This window comes from Oncorhynchus gorbuscha, unplaced genomic scaffold (genome assembly GCF_021184085.1).
Source record: "Oncorhynchus gorbuscha isolate QuinsamMale2020 ecotype Even-year unplaced genomic scaffold, OgorEven_v1.0 Un_scaffold_3461, whole genome shotgun sequence".
Taxonomy (NCBI): Eukaryota; Metazoa; Chordata; class Actinopteri; order Salmoniformes; family Salmonidae; genus Oncorhynchus; species Oncorhynchus gorbuscha.
This window is the reverse complement of record NW_025747690.1, coordinates 27501-48685: the sequence shown is the minus strand read 5'-3', so window position 1 is coordinate 48685 and position 21185 is coordinate 27501. Positions and strand designations below refer to the sequence as shown.

At 52.2% G+C, this 21185-nt stretch overlaps 1 protein-coding gene across 1 annotated transcript in view; it reads right to left on the bottom strand.

The window, feature by feature from the left end:
- Positions 1-24: 24 nt before the first annotated feature.
- The window catches only part of LOC124027681 (band 4.1-like protein 3), a gene marked incomplete at its 3' end in the record, with an annotated part of 45050 nt that continues 23889 nt past the window's right edge, over positions 25-21185 (bottom strand). The window contains 3 exon segments of the mRNA XM_046340049.1: positions 25-213; positions 6066-6163; positions 7056-7208. Of these exon segments, the coding sequence (XP_046196005.1) occupies positions 25-213; positions 6066-6163; positions 7056-7208 (440 nt within the window).

Sequence of the window (21185 nt, the reverse complement as noted above, 5' to 3'; positions counted from 1 at the left end):
TAACACCCTGTATATAGTCTCCACATGAACTCTGTACCTCCGTCCAGGCTGCGCGACATGGTGTAGCGTTTGGAGGAGGAGCGTTCGAAGATGGGCGCGGCCCTGATGATCTGAGAGGAGACTCTCCGGGTCTGAGCCTGGGTTCTACCGCTGTAGCGGAACTTAGAACCAAGACCTAGGAACTTCTTCGGGGGGGCCTCTGGAGACACCAACCTGACAGAGGAGAAAAAGAGTTAAGACTAAATTCAACAATTATGTGATCAAAAAAAAAAATTATCTGTATATTTTACAATCATAATAATACATTTAATTTACAGTACATCAAAACAGATCTCAGACATGTTACTCGGCAGGGAAGCCTAGTGGTTAGAGCGTTGGACTAGTAACCGGAAGGTTGCAAGTTCAAACCCCTGAGCTGACAAGGTACAAATCTGTCGTTCTGCCCCTGAACAGGCAGTTAACAGGCCGTCATTGAAAATAAGAATTTGTTCTTAACTGACCTGACTAGTTAAATAAAGGTTAAAAAAACAAAAAAAACATTTTGTCTTAAAGGGATACATTTATCTGGGAGAGAAATGGCTTGTTACATTTTACAGTAAAGTTCTGATTAAAGATAAGTTTTCATTTTTTATAATGTTCTGCGGTGTTGCCTTCAGAAAGTATATACACACCGTCGACCTTCGACCCATGTTGTGTTACAGCCTGAATTTAAAATGGAGATTTTGTGTCACTGGCCTACAACACTGTCGGATTCACATTTTGAACACTGAGACAAAGACATGCTAGATCAGAGATAGTATATTAATAGCGAGGAAAGAGACTGGGTTCCCTGTAGAAAGACAGGATGAGCTGTGTGTTGGGTGACAAGAGGAGAGCGATGTGTTGATACAGGGGAGACAGATGATCTCTGTGGATTAGGGTGAAGGAGGGGGGGACAAGAGGCAGAGGCCATGTGTTGATACAGGGGAGACAGATGGACCTCTGTGGATTAGGTGAAGGAGGTTGAGGTCAGGAGGGTGAGGGACAGAGATGTGTTGATACAGGGGAGACAGATGGACCTCTGTGGATTAGGTGAAGGAGGGGTTGAGGTCAGGACAGATTCTCTTAAGGGAGTAATAAATGTTTGGTATCCTGTTACCCTCTTTGGATCTTCCTGTAGAACCATAAAATGCAAGGATTGGAGAGAGAGGAGAAGGGGTCTGTGGATTAGGTGGGATATATATAGATTGGAGAAATGTTGAGTCTGAATACAGCTGTATAGAACCTTTGGGAAGAATTAAACTTGGTTAAAGCTTCTCTAGTGCGAGTTATTTACTCTGAAAAATAAGAAACCGAACACATACACATTTTTTATAAATGAATTATAAATGAAAAGCTGAACTGTATTGAGTCAATCAGTATTCAACCTCTTTGTTATGGCCTAAATAAGTTAATGAGTAAAAATGTGCTTAAGAATTCACATAATAAGTTGCATGGATTCAATCGGTGTCATTTTTTGAATGACTACCTCATCTCTGTACCCCACACATACAATGACTACCTCATCTCTGTACCCCACACATACAATGACTACCTCATCTCTGTACCCCACACACACAATGACTACCTCATCTCTGTACCCCACACACACAATGACTACCTCATCTCAGTACCCCACACACACAATGACTACCTCATCTCAGTACCCCACACACACAATGACTACCTCATCTCAGTACCCCACACATACAATGACTACCTCATCTCAGTACCCCACACACAAATGACTACCTCATCTCAACCCCAATAATAATACTAATATCTCAGTACCCCACACACACAATGACTACCTCATCTCAGTACCCCACACATACAATGACTACCTCATCTCAGTACCCCACACATACAATGACTACCTCATCTCAGTACCCCACACACACAATGACTACCTCATCTCTGTACCCCACACACAATGACTACCTCATCTCAGTACCCCACACACACAATGACTACCTCATCTCAGTACCCCACATATACAATGACTACCTCATCTCAGTACCCCACACATACAATGACTACCTCATCTCTGTACCCCACATATACAATGACTACCTCATCTCTGTACCCCACACATACAATGACTACCTCATCTTTGTACCCCACACATACAATGACTACCTCATCTCTGTACCCCACACACACAATGACTACCTCATCTCAGTACCCCACACACAATGACTACCTCATCTCTGTACCCCACACATACAATGACTACCTCATCTCAGTACCCCCACACACACAATGACTACCTCATCTCAGTACCCCACACACACAATGACTACCTCATCTCAGTACCCCACACACACAATGACTACCTCATCTCAGTACCCCACACACACAATGACTACCTCATCTCAGTACCCCACACATACAATGACTACCTCATCTCAGTACCCCACACACACAATGACTACCTCATCTCAGTACCCCACACATACAATGACTACCTCATCTCAGTACCCCACACACACAATGACTACCTCATCTCAGTACCCCACACAACAATGACTACCTCATCTCAGTACCCCACACATACAATGACTACCTCATCTCAGTACCCCACACACACAATGACTACCTCATCTCAGTACCCCACACATACAATGACTACCTCATCTCAGTACCCCCACACATACAATGACTACCTCATCTCAGTACCCCACACATACAATGACTACCTCATCTCAGTACCCCACACATACAATGACTACCTCATCTCAGTACCCCACACATACAATGACTACCTCATCTCAGTACCCCACACATACAATGACTACCTCATCTCTGTACCCCACACACACAATGACTACCTCATCTCAGTACCCCACACACACAATGACTACCTCATCTCTGTACCCCACACATACAATGACTACCTCATCTCTGTACCCCACACATACAATGACTACCTCATCTCAGTACCCCACACAGACAATGACTACCTCATCTCAGTACCCCACACATACAATGACTACCTCATCTCAGTACCCCACACATACAATGACTACCTCATCTCAGTACCCCACACATACAATGACTACCTCATCTCAGTACCCCACAAATACAATGACTACCTCATCTCAGTACCCCACACACACAATGACTACCTCATCTCAGTACCCCACACACACAATGACTACCTCATCTCAGTACCCCACACATACAATGACTACCTCATCTCAGTACCCCACACACACAATGACTACCTCATCTCAGTACCCCACACACACAATGACTACCTCATCTCAGTACCCCACACATACAATGACTACCTCATCTCAGTACCCCACACACACAATGACTACCTCATCTCAGTACCCCACACACACAATGACTACCTCATCTCAGTACCCCACACACACAATGACTACCTCATCTCTGTACCTCACACACACAATGACTACCTCATCTCAGTACCCCACACACACAATGACTACCTCATCTCAGTACCCCACACACACAATGACTACCTCATCTCAGTACCCCACACACACAATGACTACCTCATCTCAGTACCCCACACACACAATGACTACCTCATCTCAGTACCCCCACACACAATGACTACCTCATCTCAGTACCCCACACATACAATGACTACCTCATCTCAGTACCCCACACACACAATGACTACCTCATCTCAGTACCCCACACACACAATGACTACCTCATCTCAGTACCCCACACACACAATGACTACCTCATCTCAGTACCCCACACATACAATGACTACCTCATCTCAGTACCCCACACACACAATGACTACCTCATCTCTGTACCTCACACACACAATGACTACCTCATCTCTGTACCTCACACACACAATGACTACCTCATCTCAGTACCCCACACATACAATGACTACCTCATCTCAGTACCCCACACATACAATGACTACCTCATCTCAGTACCCCACACACACAATAACTACCTCATCTCAGTACCCCACACATACAATGACTACCTCATCTCAGTACCCCACACATACAATGACTACCTCATCTCAGTACCCCACACATACAATGACTACCTCATCTCAGTACCCCCACACATACAATGACTACCTCATCTCAGTACCCCACACATACAATGACTACCTCATCTCAGTACCCCACACACACAATAACTACCTCATCTCAGTACCCCACACACACAATGACTACCTCATCTCAGTACCCCACACACACAATGAATACCTCATCTCAGTACCCCACACACACAATGACTACCTCATCTCAGTACCCCACACACACAATGACTACCTCATCTCAGTACCCCACACACAATGACCACCTCATCTCAGTACCCCACACACACAATGACTACCTCATCTCAGTACCCCACATACACAATGACTACCTCATCTCAGTACCCCACACACACAATGACTACCTCATCTCAGTACCCCACACACAATGACTACCTCATCTCTGTACCCCACACACACAATGACTACCTCATCTCTGTACCCCACACATACAATGACTACCTCATCTCTGTACCTCACACACACAATGACTACCTCATCTCTGTACCCCACACATACAATGACTACCTCATCTCAGTACCCCACACATACAATGACTACCTCATCTCTGTACCCCACACATACAATGACTACCTCATCTCTGTACCCCACACATACAATGACTACCTCATCTCAGTACCCCACACATACAATGACTACCTCATCTCAGTACCCCACACATACACATAAGGTCCCTCAGTGGAGTACCCCAATTTCAAACACAAAGACAAGGGAGTACTTTTTCTTTAATGAGGCCAATATAAGGATCAAGACAAGGCCCAAATCCCAGTCATCAGCGTGAAGGAAAGGGGGGAGGAGGGCGAGGTGAAAGTAAGAATTCACTCTCAAAGGACTTTACAACAGCTATATTACTGTAAACCACCACTTCCCTCCGTTTTATCTCAGTACCCGTCATTGGACAAACAGGGACTGACGATCTACGATTAAGACTATCCTACCAACAAGACATTAAAAACTGTAATATCTTATGTTTCACCGAGACGTGGCTGAACAACGACATGGATAATATAGGAGCTGGCTGGCTTCTCCGTGCATCGGCAGGACAAAGCAGCTACGTCTGGTAAGACGAGGGACGGGGGTGTGTGTCTATTTGTCAATAACAGCTGGGCCGCAATGTCTAATATTAAAGAAGTCTCGAGGTAGAGTACCTCATGATAAGCTGTAGACCACACTATCTACTAAGAGTGTTTTAATCTATATTATTCGTAGCCATCTATTTACTACCACAAACTGATCCTGGCACCAAGACCTCACTCATCAAGCTTTATAAGGCCATAAGCAAACAACAAAATGCTCACCCAGAAGTGGCGCTCCTAGTGGCCGGGGACGTTAATGCAGGTAAACTTAAAACAGTTTTACCTCATTTCTACCAGCATGTCAGGAACCAGAGGGGGGAAAAAACCTCTTGACAGAGCTTGAAGAATTTCTTTAAGAATCATTTGCAATATTGTACAATCCAGGTGTGCAAAGCTCTTAGAGACTTACCCAGAAAGACTCACAGCTCTTAGGGACTTACTCAGAAAGACTCACAGCTCTTAGGGACTTACCCAGAAAGACTCACAGCTCTTAGGGACTTACCCAGAAAGACTCACAGCTCTTAGAGACTTACCCAGAAAGAATCACAGCTGTAATCACTCTTAGAAACTTACCCAGAAAGACCCACAGCTGTAATCACTCTTAGAAATTTACCCAGAAAGACTCACAGCTGTAATCGCTGCCAAAGGTGATTCTAACATGTTTTGACTCAGGGGTGTGAATACTTACGGAAATTTGATATTTCTGTATTTAATTTTCAATGAATTTACTACATTTTTCTACAAACATGTTTTCACCTCGTCATTATGAGGTGTTGTGGGTAGATGGGTGAGGGGAAAAAACATTTTGAATTCAGGCGGTAACACAACAAAATGTGGAATGAGTCAAGGGCTATGAATACCTGAAGACACCGTATCAAATTGTGAGGACAAACATCTCTTACCTGAAGAACGTGTGGTGCTCGACACAGGTCTTCCACAGCCTCTTGGCTGCACGGTGGTTAGGGAGCTTGAAGCCAATCGTGCTCTCGAACTGCTCAAACTGCAAGAGATGGTGATGTTACAAGTGTCTCAGAAGAGAGAGAGGAGAGGAAAGAGTGGGCAGGAGAGAGGAGAGAAAGATGAGAGGCGAGAGTGGGCAGGAGAGAGAGAGAGAGAGAGAGAGAGAGAGAGAACCAGAGAGAGAGAGAACCAGAGAGAGAGAGAGAGAGAGAGAGAGAGAGAGAGAGAGAGAGAGAGAGAGAGAGAGAGAGAGAGAGAAAGAGGAGAGACATGAGAGGAGGGAGAGGGGCAGTGGTCATGTCAGAAAAGAAGCAATTAACTGTCCTTAAATATAGTAGTCTGCAACTTTTAATTCATTTCCCAAATAGAAACTAATGTTATGACTAGGGACAAGAGGTTTTCACTGACCACATAACGTAACCAGGAAAAACCCCGGGCCACAAAGGAGTCGTCTGACCAGGCCCCGGGCCACAGAGGAGTCGTCTGACCAGGCCCCGGGCCACAGAGAAGTCGTCTGACTAGACCCCGGGCCACAGAGAAGTGGCCTGACCAGACCCCGGGCCACAGAGAAGTCGTCTGACCAGGCCCCGGGCCACAGAGAAGTCGTCTGACTAGGCCCCGGGCCACAGAGAAGTCGTCTGACTAGACCCCGGGCCACAGAGAAGTCGTCTGACTAGACCCCGGGCCACAGAGAAGTCGTCTGACTAGGCCCCGGGCCACAGAGAAGTCGTCTGACTAGGCCCCGGGCCACAGAGAAGTCGTCTGACTAGACCCCGGGCCACAGAGAAGTCGTCTGACTAGGCCCCGGGCCACAGAGAAGTGGCCTGACTAGGCCCCGGGCCATAGTTTTTCCTGGTCAAGTCACATGGTAAAATACCTGACTCGGTTTGTAACAGATCTACAGTTGTTGTTGTTGTTGTTGGTGTGTTTACCTCTCCGGGGCGTATCTTGATGTAGAAGTTGTTTCTCTTGTAGGAGATCTTGAGGACCTTGGGCCAGGCAAACCTGTTGATTCTCAGTCTGTCTCTGTAGATGAGCAGACCACTGGAGCACACTCCTAGCATGATCTCTACGCCTTCAGAGTCCTGGAACACACCCAATTAGTACACAAAGAAGGAGTTTCAGTGTGTATACCCCTTCACTAGGAAGTATGAAACAGAAGCACAACGCTAAGAAGGCAGTGATGGGTCTCTTTCTCTAACAGTCGTGGAGGGAGGAAGAGGGTAGAGGATGGGCAAGCGTTGGGTGCTGACGGTAACCGGCTACGGACAGGCAGGCGGATAACGGAGCATGGCTTCGTCTCTCACCTCCTACTCTATACGACGTGAGGGACGGGTGTATCTGGGGTCCGAGGAGGGGGTGGGGGGGGGGGAGCACACGTTGGAGAGGGTGATGATGGGTATAAAAAAAACGACCGCTAAGCTAAAGTCATGCGTGAGTAATAAACACACCACACGATGCAGCGGGTCGCTTACCTCCCCTTTAGCTGGAGCCAAACACTCAAACAGGCTTCCCACCAACTAGCCAGGTGGTTTAATGAGAGGAGAGAAAACAACAATGCTGATCCCATTCAACGGGTCAAATGGATTATTAAATGACGAAAAAATAAATCTGTATTCAAAGTGTTCTAGTGGATGGAAGCTACTTCTCTCTGTCCCTCACTACTAATCTGTATTCAAAGTGTACTAGTGGATGGAAGCTACTTCTCCTGTCCCTCACTACTAATCTGTATTCAAAGTGTTCTAGTGGATGAAAGCTACTTCTCTCTGTCCCTCACTACTAATCTGTATTCAAAGTGTAGTGGATGGAACGCTACTTCTCTCTGTCCCTCACTACTAATCTGTATTCAAAGTGTTCTAGTGGATGGAAGCTACTTCTCCTGTCCACTCACTACTAATCTGTATTCAAAGTGTTCTAGTGGATGGAAGCTGTCCCTCACTAATCTGTATTCAAAGTGTTCTAGTGGATGGAAGCTCTTCTCTGTCCTCACTACTAATCTGTATTCAAAGTGTACTAGGGGATAAAGCTATCAACAGTGACTAGGGAACGCCTTTGTCCAGTTGACTCTTATGGACCGTCATCAATATGTCAGTCTCACCTAGATGGGATCTGACGCACTGTTCAAAGTGCTGTATGATATCTGACCAGTATCTGCCATCGGGATCAACAGTGACGTTTCCAATGTGTTGCAATGAGTGGTGTGTCATTCTGGCAATCTATATGCTGGCCTGGTCTGTCTGTCGGTCTCTCCGCGTCGGTCTGTTCGTACGTCTCTCTCTACATCGGTCTGTCTCTACATCGGTCGGTCTGTCTTTCGGTCTCTATATCGGTCTGTCTGTCGGTCCCTCCGCGTCGGTCTGTTCGCACGTCTCTCTCTACATCGGTCGGTCTGTCTGTCTCCCTCTACATCGGTCGGTCTGTCTGTCTGTTTGTCTCTACATCGGTCTGTCTGTCTGTCTGTCTCTACATCGGTCTGTCTGTCTGTCTGTCTCTACATCGGGCTGTCTGTCTGTCTGTCTCTACATCGTCGGTCTGTCTGTCTGTCTGTCTCTCTGGTCGGTCTGTCTGTCTGTCTGTCTCTACATCGGTCGGTCTGTCTGTCTGTCTGTCTCTACATCGGTCTGTCTGTCTGTCTGTCTCTACATCGGTCTGTCTGTCTGTCTGTCTCTCATCGGTCTCGTCTGTCTGTCTGTCTCTACATCGTCTGTCTGTCTGTCTGTCTGTCTCTCATCGGTCGGTCGTCTGTCTGTCTGTCTGTCTGTCATCGTCGGTCGTCTGTCTGTCTGTCTGTCTCTACATCGGTCGGTCGGTCTGTCTGTCTGTCTCTACATCGGTCTGTCTGTCTGTCTGTCTCTACATCGGTCTGGTCTGTCTGTCTGTCTCTACATCGGTCTGTCTGTCTGTCTCTACATCGGTCGGTCTGTCTGTCTCTACATCGGTCGGTCGGTCTGTCTGTCTGTCTCTACATCGGTCGGTCGGTCTGTCTGTCTGTCTGTCTCTACATCGGTCGGTCTGTCTGTCTGTCTCTACATCGGTCGGTCTGTCTGTCTGTCTCTACATCGGTCGGTCGGTCTGTCTGTCTGTCTCTACATCGGTCTCGGTCTGTCTGTCTGTCTCTACATCGGTCGGTCGGTCTGTCTGTCTCTACATCGGTCGGTCGGTCTGTCTGTCTGTCTCTACATCGGTCGGTCGGTCTGTCTGTTTGTCTCTACATCGGTCGGTCGGTCTGTCTGTCTCTACATCGGTCGGTCGGTCTGTCTGTCTGTCTGTCTCTACATCGGTCGGTCGGCTGTCTGTCTGTCTGTCTGTCTCTACATCGGTCGGTCGGTCTGTCTGTCTGTCTCTACATCGGTCGGTCGGTCTGTCTGTCTGTCTCTCTCTACATCGGTCTGTCTGTCTGTCTCTACATCGGTCGGTCTGTCTGTCTCTACATCGGTCGGTCTGTCTGTCTCTACATCGGTCGGTCGGTCTGTCTGTCTGTCTCTACATCGGTCGGTCTGTCTGTCTGTCTGTCTCTACATCGGTCGGTCTGTCTGTCTGTCTCTACATCGGTCGGTCGGTCTGTCTGTCTGTCTCTACATCGGTCGGTCGGTCTGTCTGTCTGTCTCTACATCGGTCGGTCGGTCTGTCTGTCTGTCTCTACATCGGTCGGTCGGTCTGTCTGTCTGTCTCTACATCGGTCGGTCGGTCTGTCTGTCTCTACATCGGTCGGTCGGTCTGTCTGTCTGTCTCTACATCGGTCGGTCGGTCTGTCTTTCGGTCTCTACATCGGTCTGTCTGTCGGTCTCTCCGCGTCGGTCTGTTCGCACGTCTCTCTCTACATCGGTCGGTCTGTCTGTCTGTCTGTCTCTACATCGGTCGGTCGGTCTGTCTGTCTGTCTCTACATCGGTCGGTCTGTCTCTACATCGGTCGGTCTGTCTGTCTACATCGGTCGGTGGGTCTGTCTGTCTCTACATCGGTCGGTCGGTCTGTCTGTCTGTCTGTCTCTACATCGGGTCGGTCTGTCTGTCTGTCTCTACATCGGTCGGTCGGTCTGTCTGTCTGTCTCTACATCGGTCGGTCGGTCTGTCTCGTCGGTCTCTCATCGGTCGGTCTGTCTGTCTGTCTGTCTCTCATCGGTCTGTCGTCGGTCTGTCTGTCTCTCTATCGGTCGGTCGGTCTGTCTGTCTGTCTCTACATCGGTCGGTCTGTCTGTCTGTCTCTACATCGGTCTGTCTGTCGGTCTCTCGGTCTGTTCGCACGTCTCTCTCTACATCGGTCGGTCTGTCTGTCTGTCTCTCTACATCGGTCGGTCGGTGTCTGTCTGTCTGTCTCTCTACATCGGTCGGTCGGTCTGTCTGTCTCCTCTACATCGTCGGTCTGTCTGTCTGTCTCTACATCGGTCGTCGGTCGGTCTGTCTGTCTCTACATCGGTCTGTCTGTCGGTCTGTCGGTCTCTGTCTCTCTACATCGGTCGGTCTCTGTCTGTCTGTCTCTACATCGGTCGTCGGTCTGTCTGTCTGTCTGTCTCTACATCGGTCGGTCTGTCTGTCTGTCTGTCTCTACATCGGTCATCGGTCTGTCTGTCTCTACATCGTCTGTCTTGTCTCTCTACATCGGTCGGTCTGTCTGTCTGTCTGTCTCTACATCGGTCTGTCTGTCTGTCTGTCTCTACATCGGTCTGTCTGTCTGTCTGTCTCTACATCGGTCTGTCTGTCTGTCTGTCTCTACATCGGTCGGTCTGTCTGTCTGTCTGTCTCTACATCGGTCTGTCTGTCGGTCTGTCTGTCTCTCTACATCGGTCGGTCGGTCTGTCTGTCTGTCTCTACATCGGTCGGTCGGTCTGTCTGTCTGTCTCTCTACATCGGTCGGTCGGTCTGTCTGTCTGTCTCTACATCGGTCGGTCGGTCTGTCTGTCTGTCTCTACATCGGTCGGTCGGTCGGTCTGTCTGTCTGTCTCTACATCGGTCGGTCGGTCTGTCTGTCTGTCTCTACATCGGTCGGTCGGTCTGTCTGTCTGTCTCTACATCGGTCGGTCGGTCTGTCTGTCGGTCTCTACATCGGTCGGGTCTCTCCGCGTCGGTCTGTTCTGTCTGTCTCTACATCGGTCGGTCTGTCTGTCTCTCTCTCTGTCTGTCTCTACATCGGTCGGTCTGTCTGTCTCCCTCTACATCGGTCTGTCTGTCTCTCTACATCGGTCGGTCTGTCTGTCTGTCTGTCTCTACATCGGTCGGTCTGTCTGTCTGTCTGTCTCTACATCGGTCGGTCTGTACATCGGTGGTCTGTCTGTCTCCGTCTCTACATCGGTCGGTCTGTCTGTCTGTCTGTCTCTACATCGGTCTGTCGGTCGGTCTGTCTGTCTGTCTCTACATCGGTCTGTCGTCTGTCTGTCTGTCTGTCTGTCTGTCTGTCTCTACATCGGTCTGTCTGTCTGTCTGTCTCTACATCGGTCGGTCGGTCTGTCTGTCTACATCGGTCGGTCGGTCTGTCTCGGTCTGTCTGTCTGTCTCTACATCGGTCGGTCGGTCTGTCTGTCTGTCTCTACATCGGGTCTGTCTGTCTCTGGTCGGTCGGTCTGTCTGTCTCTACATCGGTCTGTCTGTCTGTCTCTACATCGGTCGGTCTGTCTGTCTCTACATCGGTCGGTCGGTCTGTCTGTCTCCTCTACATCGGTCGGTCGGTCTGTCTGTCTGTCTCTCTCTACATCGGTCGGTCTGTCTGTCTGTCTCTACATCGGTCGGTCGGTCTGTCTGTCTGTCTACATCGGTCGGTCGGTCTGTCTGTCTGTCTCTACATCGGTCGGTCGGTCTGTCTGTCTGTCTACATCGGTCGGTCGGTCTGTCTGTCTCTACATCGGTCGGTCTGTCTGTCTGTCTGTCTCTACATCGGTCGGTCTGTCTGTCTGTCGGTCTCTACATCGGTCTGTCTGTCTCTCTCCGTCTGTCTGTTCGCACGTCTCTCTCTACATCGGTCGGTCTGTCTGTCTGTCTGTCTCTACATCGGTCGGTCGGTCTGTCTGTCTGTCTGTCTCTACATCGTCGGGTCGGTCTGTCTGTCTGTCTCTACATCGGTCGGGTCGGTCTGTCTGTCTGTCTCTACATCGGTCGGTCTGTCTGTCGTCTGTCTCTACATCGGTCTGTCTGTCTGTCTCCGTCTGTCGGTCTGTCTCTACATCGGTCGGTCGGTCCTGTCTGTCTGTCTCTACATCGGTCTGTCGGTCGTCTGTCTGTCTGTCTCTACATCGGTCGGTCTGTCTGTCTGTCTCTGTCGGTCGTCGGTCTGTCTGTCTGTCTCTACATCGGGTCGGTCGGTCTGTCTGTCTGTCTCTACATCGGGTCGGTCTGTCTGTCTGTCCGTCTCTACATCGGTCGGTCGGGTTCGTCTCTACATCGTGTCTGGTCGGTCTGTCTGTCTGTCTCTGTCGGGCCGTCGGTCGGTCTGTCTTTCGTCTCTACATCGGGTTGTCTGTCGGTCTCCGTCGGTCTGTTCGTCTCTCTGGCATCGGTCGGGTCGTCTGTCTGTCTGTCCACTCGGTCGGTCGGTCTGTCTGTCTGTCTGTCTCTACATCGGTCGGTCGGTCTGTCTGTCTGTCTCTACATCGGTCGGTCGGTCTGTCTGTCTGTCTCTACATCGGTCGGTCGGTCTGTCTGTCTCTACATCGGGTCGGTCGTCCTGTCTCTACATCGGTCGGTCGGTCTGTCTGTCTGTCTCTCATCGGCCGGTCGGTCTGTCTGTCTCTACATCGGTCGGTCGGTCTGTCTGTCCCGCCTCTACATCGGTCTGTCTGGCGTCGGTCGGTCTGTCCGTCGCGACGCTCTCTACATCGGGTCGGTCTGTCTGTCCTCGGGTCGGTCGGTCTGTCCGTCTCTGTCTACATCGGTCGGTCTGTCTGTCGGGTCGGTCTGTCCGTCTCCCTCTACATCGGGTCGGTCTGTCTGTCTGTCCGTCCGTCTCTACATCTGTCGGTCCCTCCGGTCGGTCTGTTCCACGTCCCTCTCTACATCGGGCGGTCGGCTCTCTACATCGGTCGGTCTGTCCGTCCCGTCTCTACATCGGTCGGTCTGTCTGTCTGTTTGTCTCTACATCGGTCTGTCCGTCTGTCTGTCTGTCCGTCTCTACATCGGTCTGTCTGTCTGTCTGTCTCCGTCGGTCCTGTCTGTCTGTCTCTACATCGGTCTGTCTGTCTGTCTCTACATCGTCCGTCTGTCTGTCTCTACATGGTCGGTCTGTCTGTCACCGGTCGGTCGGTCTGTCTGTCTGTCTCTACATCGGTCGGGTCGGTCTGTCTGTCTCCACCGTCCGTCCGTCTGTCTCTACATCGGTCGGTCGGTCTGTCTGTCTGTCTCTACACCGTCGGTCTGTCTGTCTGTCTGTCTCTACACCGGTTGGTCGGTCTGTCTGTCTGTCTCTACATCGGGTCGGTCGGTCTGTCTGTCTGTCTGTCTCTACATCGGTCGGTCGGTCTGTCTGTCCGTCTCTACATCGGTCGGTCGGTCTGTCTGTCTGTCTCTACATCGGTCGGTCGGTCTGTCTGTCTGTCTCTACATCGGGTCGGTCGGTCTGTCTGTCTGTCTCTACATCGGTCGGTCGGTCTGTCTGTCTGTCTCTACATCGGTCGGTCGGTCTGTCTGTCTGTCTCTACATCGGTCGGTCTGTCTGTCTGTCTCTACATCGGTCGGTCGGTCTGTCTGTCTGTCTCTACATCGGTCGGTCGGTCTGTCTGTCTGTCTCTACATCGGTCGGTCGGTCTGTCTGTCTGTCTCTACATCGGTCGGTCTGTCTGTCTGTCTGTCTCTACATCGGTCGGTCGGTCTGTCTGTCTGTCTCTACATCGGTCGGTCGGTCTGTCTGTCTGTCTCTACATCGGGGTCGTCGGTCTGTCTGTCTCTACATCGGTCGGTCGGTCTGTCTGTCTCTACATCGGTCGGTCGGTCTGTCTGTCTGTCTCTACATCGGTCGGTCGGTCTGTCTTTCGGTCTCTACATCGGTCTGTCTGTCGGTCTCTCCGCGTCGGTCTGTTCGCACGTCTCTCTCTACATCGGTCGGTCTGTCTGTCTCTCTCCATCGGGTCGGTCTGTCTGTCTCCCTCTACATCGGTCGGTCTGTCTGTCTCCCTCTACATCGGTCGGTCTGTCTGTCTCTCTCTACATCGGTCGGTCTGTCTGTCTGTCTCTCTCTACATCGGTCGGTCTGTCTGTCTGTCTCTCTCTACATCGGTCGGTCTGTCTGTCTGTCTCTCTCTACATCGGTCGGTCTGTCTGTCCGTCTCTACATCGGTCTGTCTGTCTGTCTGTCCGTCTCTACATCGGTCTGTCTGTCTGTCTGTCCGTCTCTACATCGGTCTGTCTGTCTGTCTGTCCGTCTCTACATCGGTCTGTCTGTCTGTCTGTCCGTCTCTACATCGGTCTGTCTGTCTGTCCGTCCGTCTCTACATCGGTCGGTCTGTCTGTCCGTCCGTCTCTACATCGGTCGGTCTGTCCGTCTGTCTCTACATCGGTCGGTCGGTCTGTCTGTCTGTCTCTACATCGGTCGGTCGGTCTGTCTTTCGGTCTCTACATCCCTGTCTGGGTCTCTCCCAGCGTCGGTCTGTCTGTCTGTCTCTACATCGGTCGGTCTGTCTGTCTCTCTCTACATCGGTCGGTCTGTCTGTCTCCCTCTACATCGGTCGGTCTGTCTGTCTCTCTCTACATCGGTCGGTCTGTCTGTCTGTCTCTCTCTACATCGGTCGGTCTGTCTGTCTGTCTCTCTCTACATCGGTCGGTCTGTCTGTCTGTCTCTCTCTACATCGGTCGGTCTGTCTGTCTGTCCGTCTCTACATCGGTCGGTCTGTCTGTCTGTCCGTCTCTACATCGGTCTGTCTGTCTGTCCGTCCGTCTCTACATCGGTCTGTCTGTCTGTCCGTCCGTCTCTACATCGGTCTGTCTGTCTGTCTGTCTCTACATCGGTCGGTCTGTCTGTCTGTCCGTCTCTACATCGGTCGGTCTGTCCGTCTGTCTCTACATCGGTCTCGGTCTGTCCGTCGTCTCCATCGGCCGGTCGGTCTGTCCGTCCGTCTCTACATCGGGTCGGGTCGGTCTGTCTGTCTGTCTCTACATCGGGTCGGTCGGTCTGTCCGTCCGTCTCTACATCGGTCTGGCCATCGGTCTGTCCGTCCGTCTCTACATCGGTCGGTCGGTCTGTCTCCGTCTCTCTACATCGGTCTGTCGGTCTGTCCGTCCGTCTCTACATCGGTCGGTCGGTCTGTCCGTCCGTCTCTACATCGGTCGGTCGGTCTGTCCGTCCGTCTCTACATCGGTCGGTCTGTCCGTCCGTCTCTACATCGGTCGGTCGGTCGTCCGTCTCTACATCGGTCGGTCGGTCGGTCCGTCTCTACATCGGTCGGTCGGTCCGTCCGTCTCTACATCGGTCGGTCGTTCTGTCTGTCCGTCCGTCTCTACATCGGTCGGTCGGTTGGTCTGTCCGTCCGTCTCTACATCAGGTCGGTCGGTCTGTCCGTCCGTCTCTACATCGGTCGGTCGGTCTGTCGTCCGTCTCTACATCGGTCGGTCGGTCTGTCCGTCCGTCTCTACATCGGTCGGTCGGTCGGTCTGTCCGTCCGTCTCTACATCGGTCGGTCGGTCGGTCTGTCCGTCCGTCTCTACATCGGTCGGTCGGTCGGTCTGTCCGTCCGTCTCTACATCGGTCGGTCGGTCGGTCTGTCCGTCCGTCTCTACATCGGTCGGTCGGTCGGTCTGTCCGTCTCTCTACATCGGTCGGTCGGTCGGTCTGTCCGTCCGTCTCTACATCGATCGGTCGGTCGGTCTGTCCGTCCGTCTCTACATCGTCGGTCGGTCTGTCCGTCCGTCTCTACATCGGGTCGGTCGGTCTGTCCGTCCGTCTCTATCGTCGGTCGGTCTGTCCGTCTCTACATCGGTCGGTCGGTCGGTCTGTCCGTCTGTCTCTACATCGGTCGGTCGGTCGGTCTGTCCGTCCGTCTCGGTCGGTGGTCGGTCTGTCCGTCGTCCGTCTCTACATCGGTCGGTCGGTCTGTCCGTCCGTCTCTACATCGGTCGGTCGGTCGTCTGTCCGTCCGTCTCTACATCGGTCGTCGGTCGGTCTGTCCGTCCGTCTCTACATCGGTCGGTCGGTCTGTCCGTCCGTCTCTACATCGGGTCGGTCTGTCTGTCCGTCCGTCTCTACATCGGGTCGATCGGTCTGTCCGTCCGTCTCTACATCGTCGGTCGGTCTGTCCGTCCGTCTCTACATCGGTCGGTCGGTCTGTCGTCCGTCTCTACATCGGTCGGTCTGGTCTGTCTGTCCGTCTCTACATCGGTCGGTCGGTCTGTCCGTCCGTCTCTACATCGGCGGTCGGTCTGTCTGTCCGTCTCTACATCGGTCGGTCTGTCCGTCCGTCTCTACATCGGTCGGTCGGTCTGTCCGTCCGTCTCTGGCATCGGTCTGTCGGTCCGTCGTCTCTACATCGGTCGGTCGGTCTGTCTCTACATCGGTCGTCTCGGTCCGTCTCTCGGTCGGTCTGTCCGTCCGTCTCTATCGGTCGGTCGGTCTGTCCGTGTCTCTACATCGGTCGGTCGGTCGGTCTGTCCGTCCGTCTCTACATCGGTCGGTCGGTCGGTCTGTCTCCGTCCTACATCGGTCGGTCGGTCTGTCCGTCCGTCTCTACATCGGTCGGTCGGTCTGTCCGTCGTCTCTACATCGGTCGGTCGGTCGGTCTGTCCGTCCGTCTCTACATCGGTCGGTCGGTCTGTCCGTCCGTCTCTACATCGGTCGGTCGGTCTGTCCGTCCGTCTCTACGAGATGGTCGGTCCGTCCGTCCGTCTCTACATCGGGTCGGTCGGTCGGTCGTCCGTCCGTCTCTACATCGGTCGGTCGGTCTGTCCGTCCGTCTCTACATCGGTCGGTCGGTCGGTCTGTCCGTCCGTCTCTACGGTCGGTCGGTCTCGTCCGTCTCTACATCGGTCGGTCGGTCTGTCCGTCCGTCTCTACATCGAGATCGGTCGGTCGGTCTGTCCGTCCGTCTCTACATCGGTCGGTCGGTCTGTCCGTCCGTCTCTACATCGGTCGGTCGGTCTGTCCGTCCGTCTCTACATCGGTCGGGTCGGGTCTGTCCGTCCGTCTCTACATCGGTCGGTCGGTCAGTCCGTCCGTCTCGAGACGGTCTGTCCGTCCGTCTCTCTACATCGGGTCGGTCGGTCTGTCCGTCCGTCTCTACATCGATCGGTCGGTCTGTCCGTCCGTCTCTACATCGGTCGGTCTGTCCGTCCGTCTCTACATCGTCCGGTCCGTCAGTCTATCATCGGTCGGTCCGTCGGTCGGTCGTCCGTCTCTACATCGGTCGGTCGGTCCGTCCGTCTCTACATCGAGATCGTCTGTCTGTCCGTCTCTCTACATCGGTCGGTCGGTCGGTCTGTCCGTCCGTCTCTACATCGAGATCGGTCGGTCGGTCTGTCCGTCCGTCCGCTCTACATCGGTCGGTCGGTCGGTCTGTCCGTCCGTCTCTACATCGGTCGGGTCGGTCGGTCTGTCCGTCCGTCTCTACATCGATCGGTCGGTCGGTCTGTCCGTCCGTCTCTACATCGGTCGTCGGTCGGTCAGTCGTCCGTCCGTCTCTACATCGGTCGGTCGGTCTGTCCGTCCGTCTCTACATCGTCGGTCGGTCCGTCCGTCCGTCTCTACATCGGTCGGTCGGTGTCCGTCCGTCCGTCTCTACATCGGTCGGTCGGTCTGTCCGTCCGTCTCTACATCGGTCGGTCGTCGTCGGTCTGTCCGTCCGTCTCTACATCGGTCGGTCGGTCTGTCCGATCCGTCTCTACATCGTCGGGTCGGGTCTGTCTGTCCGTCCTGCTCTACATCGGTCGGTCGGTCTGTCTGTCTCCGTCTCTACACCGGTCGGTCTGGTCTGTCTGTCCGTCCGTCTCTACATCGGTCGGTCGGTCGGTCTGTCCGTCCGTCTCTACATCGGTCGGTCGGTCGGTCTGTCCGTCCGTCTCTACATCGGTGTCGGTCGTCCGTCTCTACATCGGTCGGTCGTCTGTCCGTCCGTCTCTACATCGGTCGGTCGGTCGGTCTGTCCGTCCGTCTCTACATCGGTCGGTCGGTCTGTCCGTCCGTCTCTACACGGTCGGTCGGTCTGTCCGTCCGTCTCTACATCGGTCGGTCGGTCTGTCCGTCTGTCTCTACATCGGTCGGTCGGTCTGTCCGTCCGTCTCTACATCGGGTGTCGGTCTGTCCGTGTCTCTACATCGGTCGGTCGGTCTGTCTGTCTCTACATCGGTCGGTGTCGGTCTGTCCGTCCCGTCTACATCGGTCGGTCGGTCCGTCCGGTCTACATCGTCGGTCGGTCTGTCCGTCTCTACATCGGTCGGTCGGTCGTCGTCTCCGTCTCTACATCGGGTCGGTCGTCTGTCCGTCTCTCTACACGGGCGGTCGGTCGGTCCGTCTGTCTACATCGGTCGGTCGGTCGGTCGGTCTCTCTACATCGGTCGGTCGTCTGTCTGTCCCCTGTCTACATCGGTCGGTCTGTCTGTCTGTCTCTCTACATCGGGTCGTCTGTCTGTCTGTCTGTCTCTACATCGGGTCGGTCTGTCTGTCTGTCTCTACATCGTCGGTCGGTCCTGTCTGTCTCTACATCGGTCTGTCTGTCTCCGTCTCTACATCGGGTCGGTCTGTCCGTCCGTCTCTACATCGGCGGTCTGTCTGTCTGTCGTCTCTACATCGGTCGGTCTGTCTGTCTCTCTACATCGGCCGTCTGTCTGTCTGTCTGTCTCTACACCGGCCGGGTCCGTCCGTCTCTACACCGGATGTCCGTCCGTCTCTACACAGGCGGTCCGTCCGTCTCTACACCGGTCGGACTGTCCGTCTCTACACCGTCGGTCTGTCTGTCTGTCTGTCTCTACATCGGTCGGTCTGTCTGTCTGTCTGTCTCTACACCGGTCGGTCTGTCTGTCTGTCTGTCTCACCGGTCGGTCTGTCTGTCTGTGTCTCTACATGGTCGGGTGAATGTCTGTCTCTCCAACACGGTCTGTCTGTCTGACACCGAGGAAGGTCTGTCTGTCTGTCTCTACACCGGTCGGTCTGTCTGTCTGAAACTCTGTCTGTCTGTCTCTACATCGGTCGGTCTGTCTGTCTGTCTCTACATCGGTCGGTCTGTCTGTCTGTCTCTAACATCGGTCAGTCTGAAGTCTCTACATCGGTCTGTCTGTCTGTACATCGTCAGTCTGTCTGCTAACAGAGATGTCTGTAACAGGTCTGTCTGTCTGTCTCTACATCGGATGGTCAGTCTGTGAATTGGTCTGTCTGTCTGTCTCTACATCGTGAAACTAACAGAGATCTGTCTGTCTCTGAAACTAACAGCGGTCTGTAACAGAGATGGAGTGTCAGAGATGTCTCTCTCTACATCAGGTCAGAGATGGTGTCTGTCTGTAACAGTCAGTCTAACAGAGATGGTCCATCTGTCTGCCCAATGAGATGAATACAATCAACAGTCATTAAACTAACAGAGATGAACAGCGTAACCTCATGTCAGTGAAACTAACAGAGACGGTAACAGTCAGTGAAACTAACAGAGATGGTAACAGTCAGTGAAACTAACAGAGATGGTAACAGTCAGTGAAGCTAACAGAGATGGTAACAGTCAGTGAAACTAACAGCGATGGTAACAGTCAGTGAAGCTAACAGAGATGGTAACAGTCAGTGAAGCTAACAGAGATGGTAACAGTCAGTGAAACTAACAGCGATGGTAACAGTCAGTGAAACTAACAGAGATGGTAACAGTCAGTGAAGCTAACAGAGACGGTAACAGTCAGTGAAACTAACAGAGACGGTAACAGTCAGTGAAACTAACAGAGATGGTAACAGTCAGTGAAACTAACAGAGATGGTAACAGTCAGTGAAACTAACAGAGATGGTAACAGTCAGTGAAACTAACAGAGATGGTAACAGTCAGTGAAACTAACAGAGATGGTAACAGTCAGTGAAGCTAACAGAGATGGTAACAGTCACTGAAGCTAACAGAGATGGTAACAGTCAGGCAGCAGTCCTGCTAGAGCGGAGGAAGATGGCCCCAGGCAGTTGGCTCACAGCACATACAGACATTGAAGTAGCAGCCCAGTGTTGCTGTTAAGCATGGTATCGACATCACTGAGACAGCAGCGGTGCATTGGAAGGACTAGCAGAGTGCCTCTGACAAAGCAGTGAAGTGAGAGAGAGAGTTTGGTGTGGTGTATGTAGTTGTGGTGTATGTTGGTGTGTGTGGTGTATGTTGGTGTGTGTGGTGTATGTTGGTGTGTGTGGTGTGTGTGTGTAGGTGTGGTGTATGTAGGTGTGTGTGTGTGTGTGCGTGTGTGTGTGGTGTATGTTGTTGTGTGTGTGGGTGTATGTAGGTGTGGTGTATGTTGGTGTGTGTGGTGTGTGTGTGTAGGTGTGGTGTGTGTGTGTAGGTGTGTGTGTGTAGGTGTGGTGTATGTAGGTATGTGGTGTATGTAGGTTGTGTGGTGTATGTAGGTTGTGTGGTGTATGTTGGTGTGTGTGTGTGTGTGTGTATGTAGGTGTGTGTGTGTGTGTGTGTGGTGTGTGTGTGTGTGTGTGTGTGTGTGTGTGTGTGTGTGTGTGTGTGTGTGTGTGTGTGTGTGTGTGTGTGTGTGTGTGTGTGTGTGTGTGTGTGTGTGTGTGTGTGTGTGTGTGTGTGTGTGTGTGTGTGTGTGTGTGTGTGTGGTGTGTGTGTGTGTGTAGGTGGTGTGTGTGTGTGTGTGTGTGTGTTGTATGTAGGTGTGTGGTGTGTGTAGGTGTGTGTGTGTGTGTGTGTGTGTGTGTGTGTGTGTGTGTGTGTGTGTGTGTGTGTGTGTGTGTGTGTGTGTGTGTGTGTGTGTGTGTGTGTGTGTGTGTGTGTGTGTGTGTGGTGGTGTATGTAGGTGTGTGTATGTAGGTGTGTGTGTGTGTGGTGTGTGTGGTGTATGTAGGTGTGTGTGTGTGTGGGTGTGTGTGTGTGTGGTGTGTGTGGTGTATGTAGGTGTGTATGTAGGTGTGTGTGTGTGTGGTGTGTGTGTGTGTGTGGTGTGTGTGTGTGGTGTGTGTGTGTGTGTGGTGT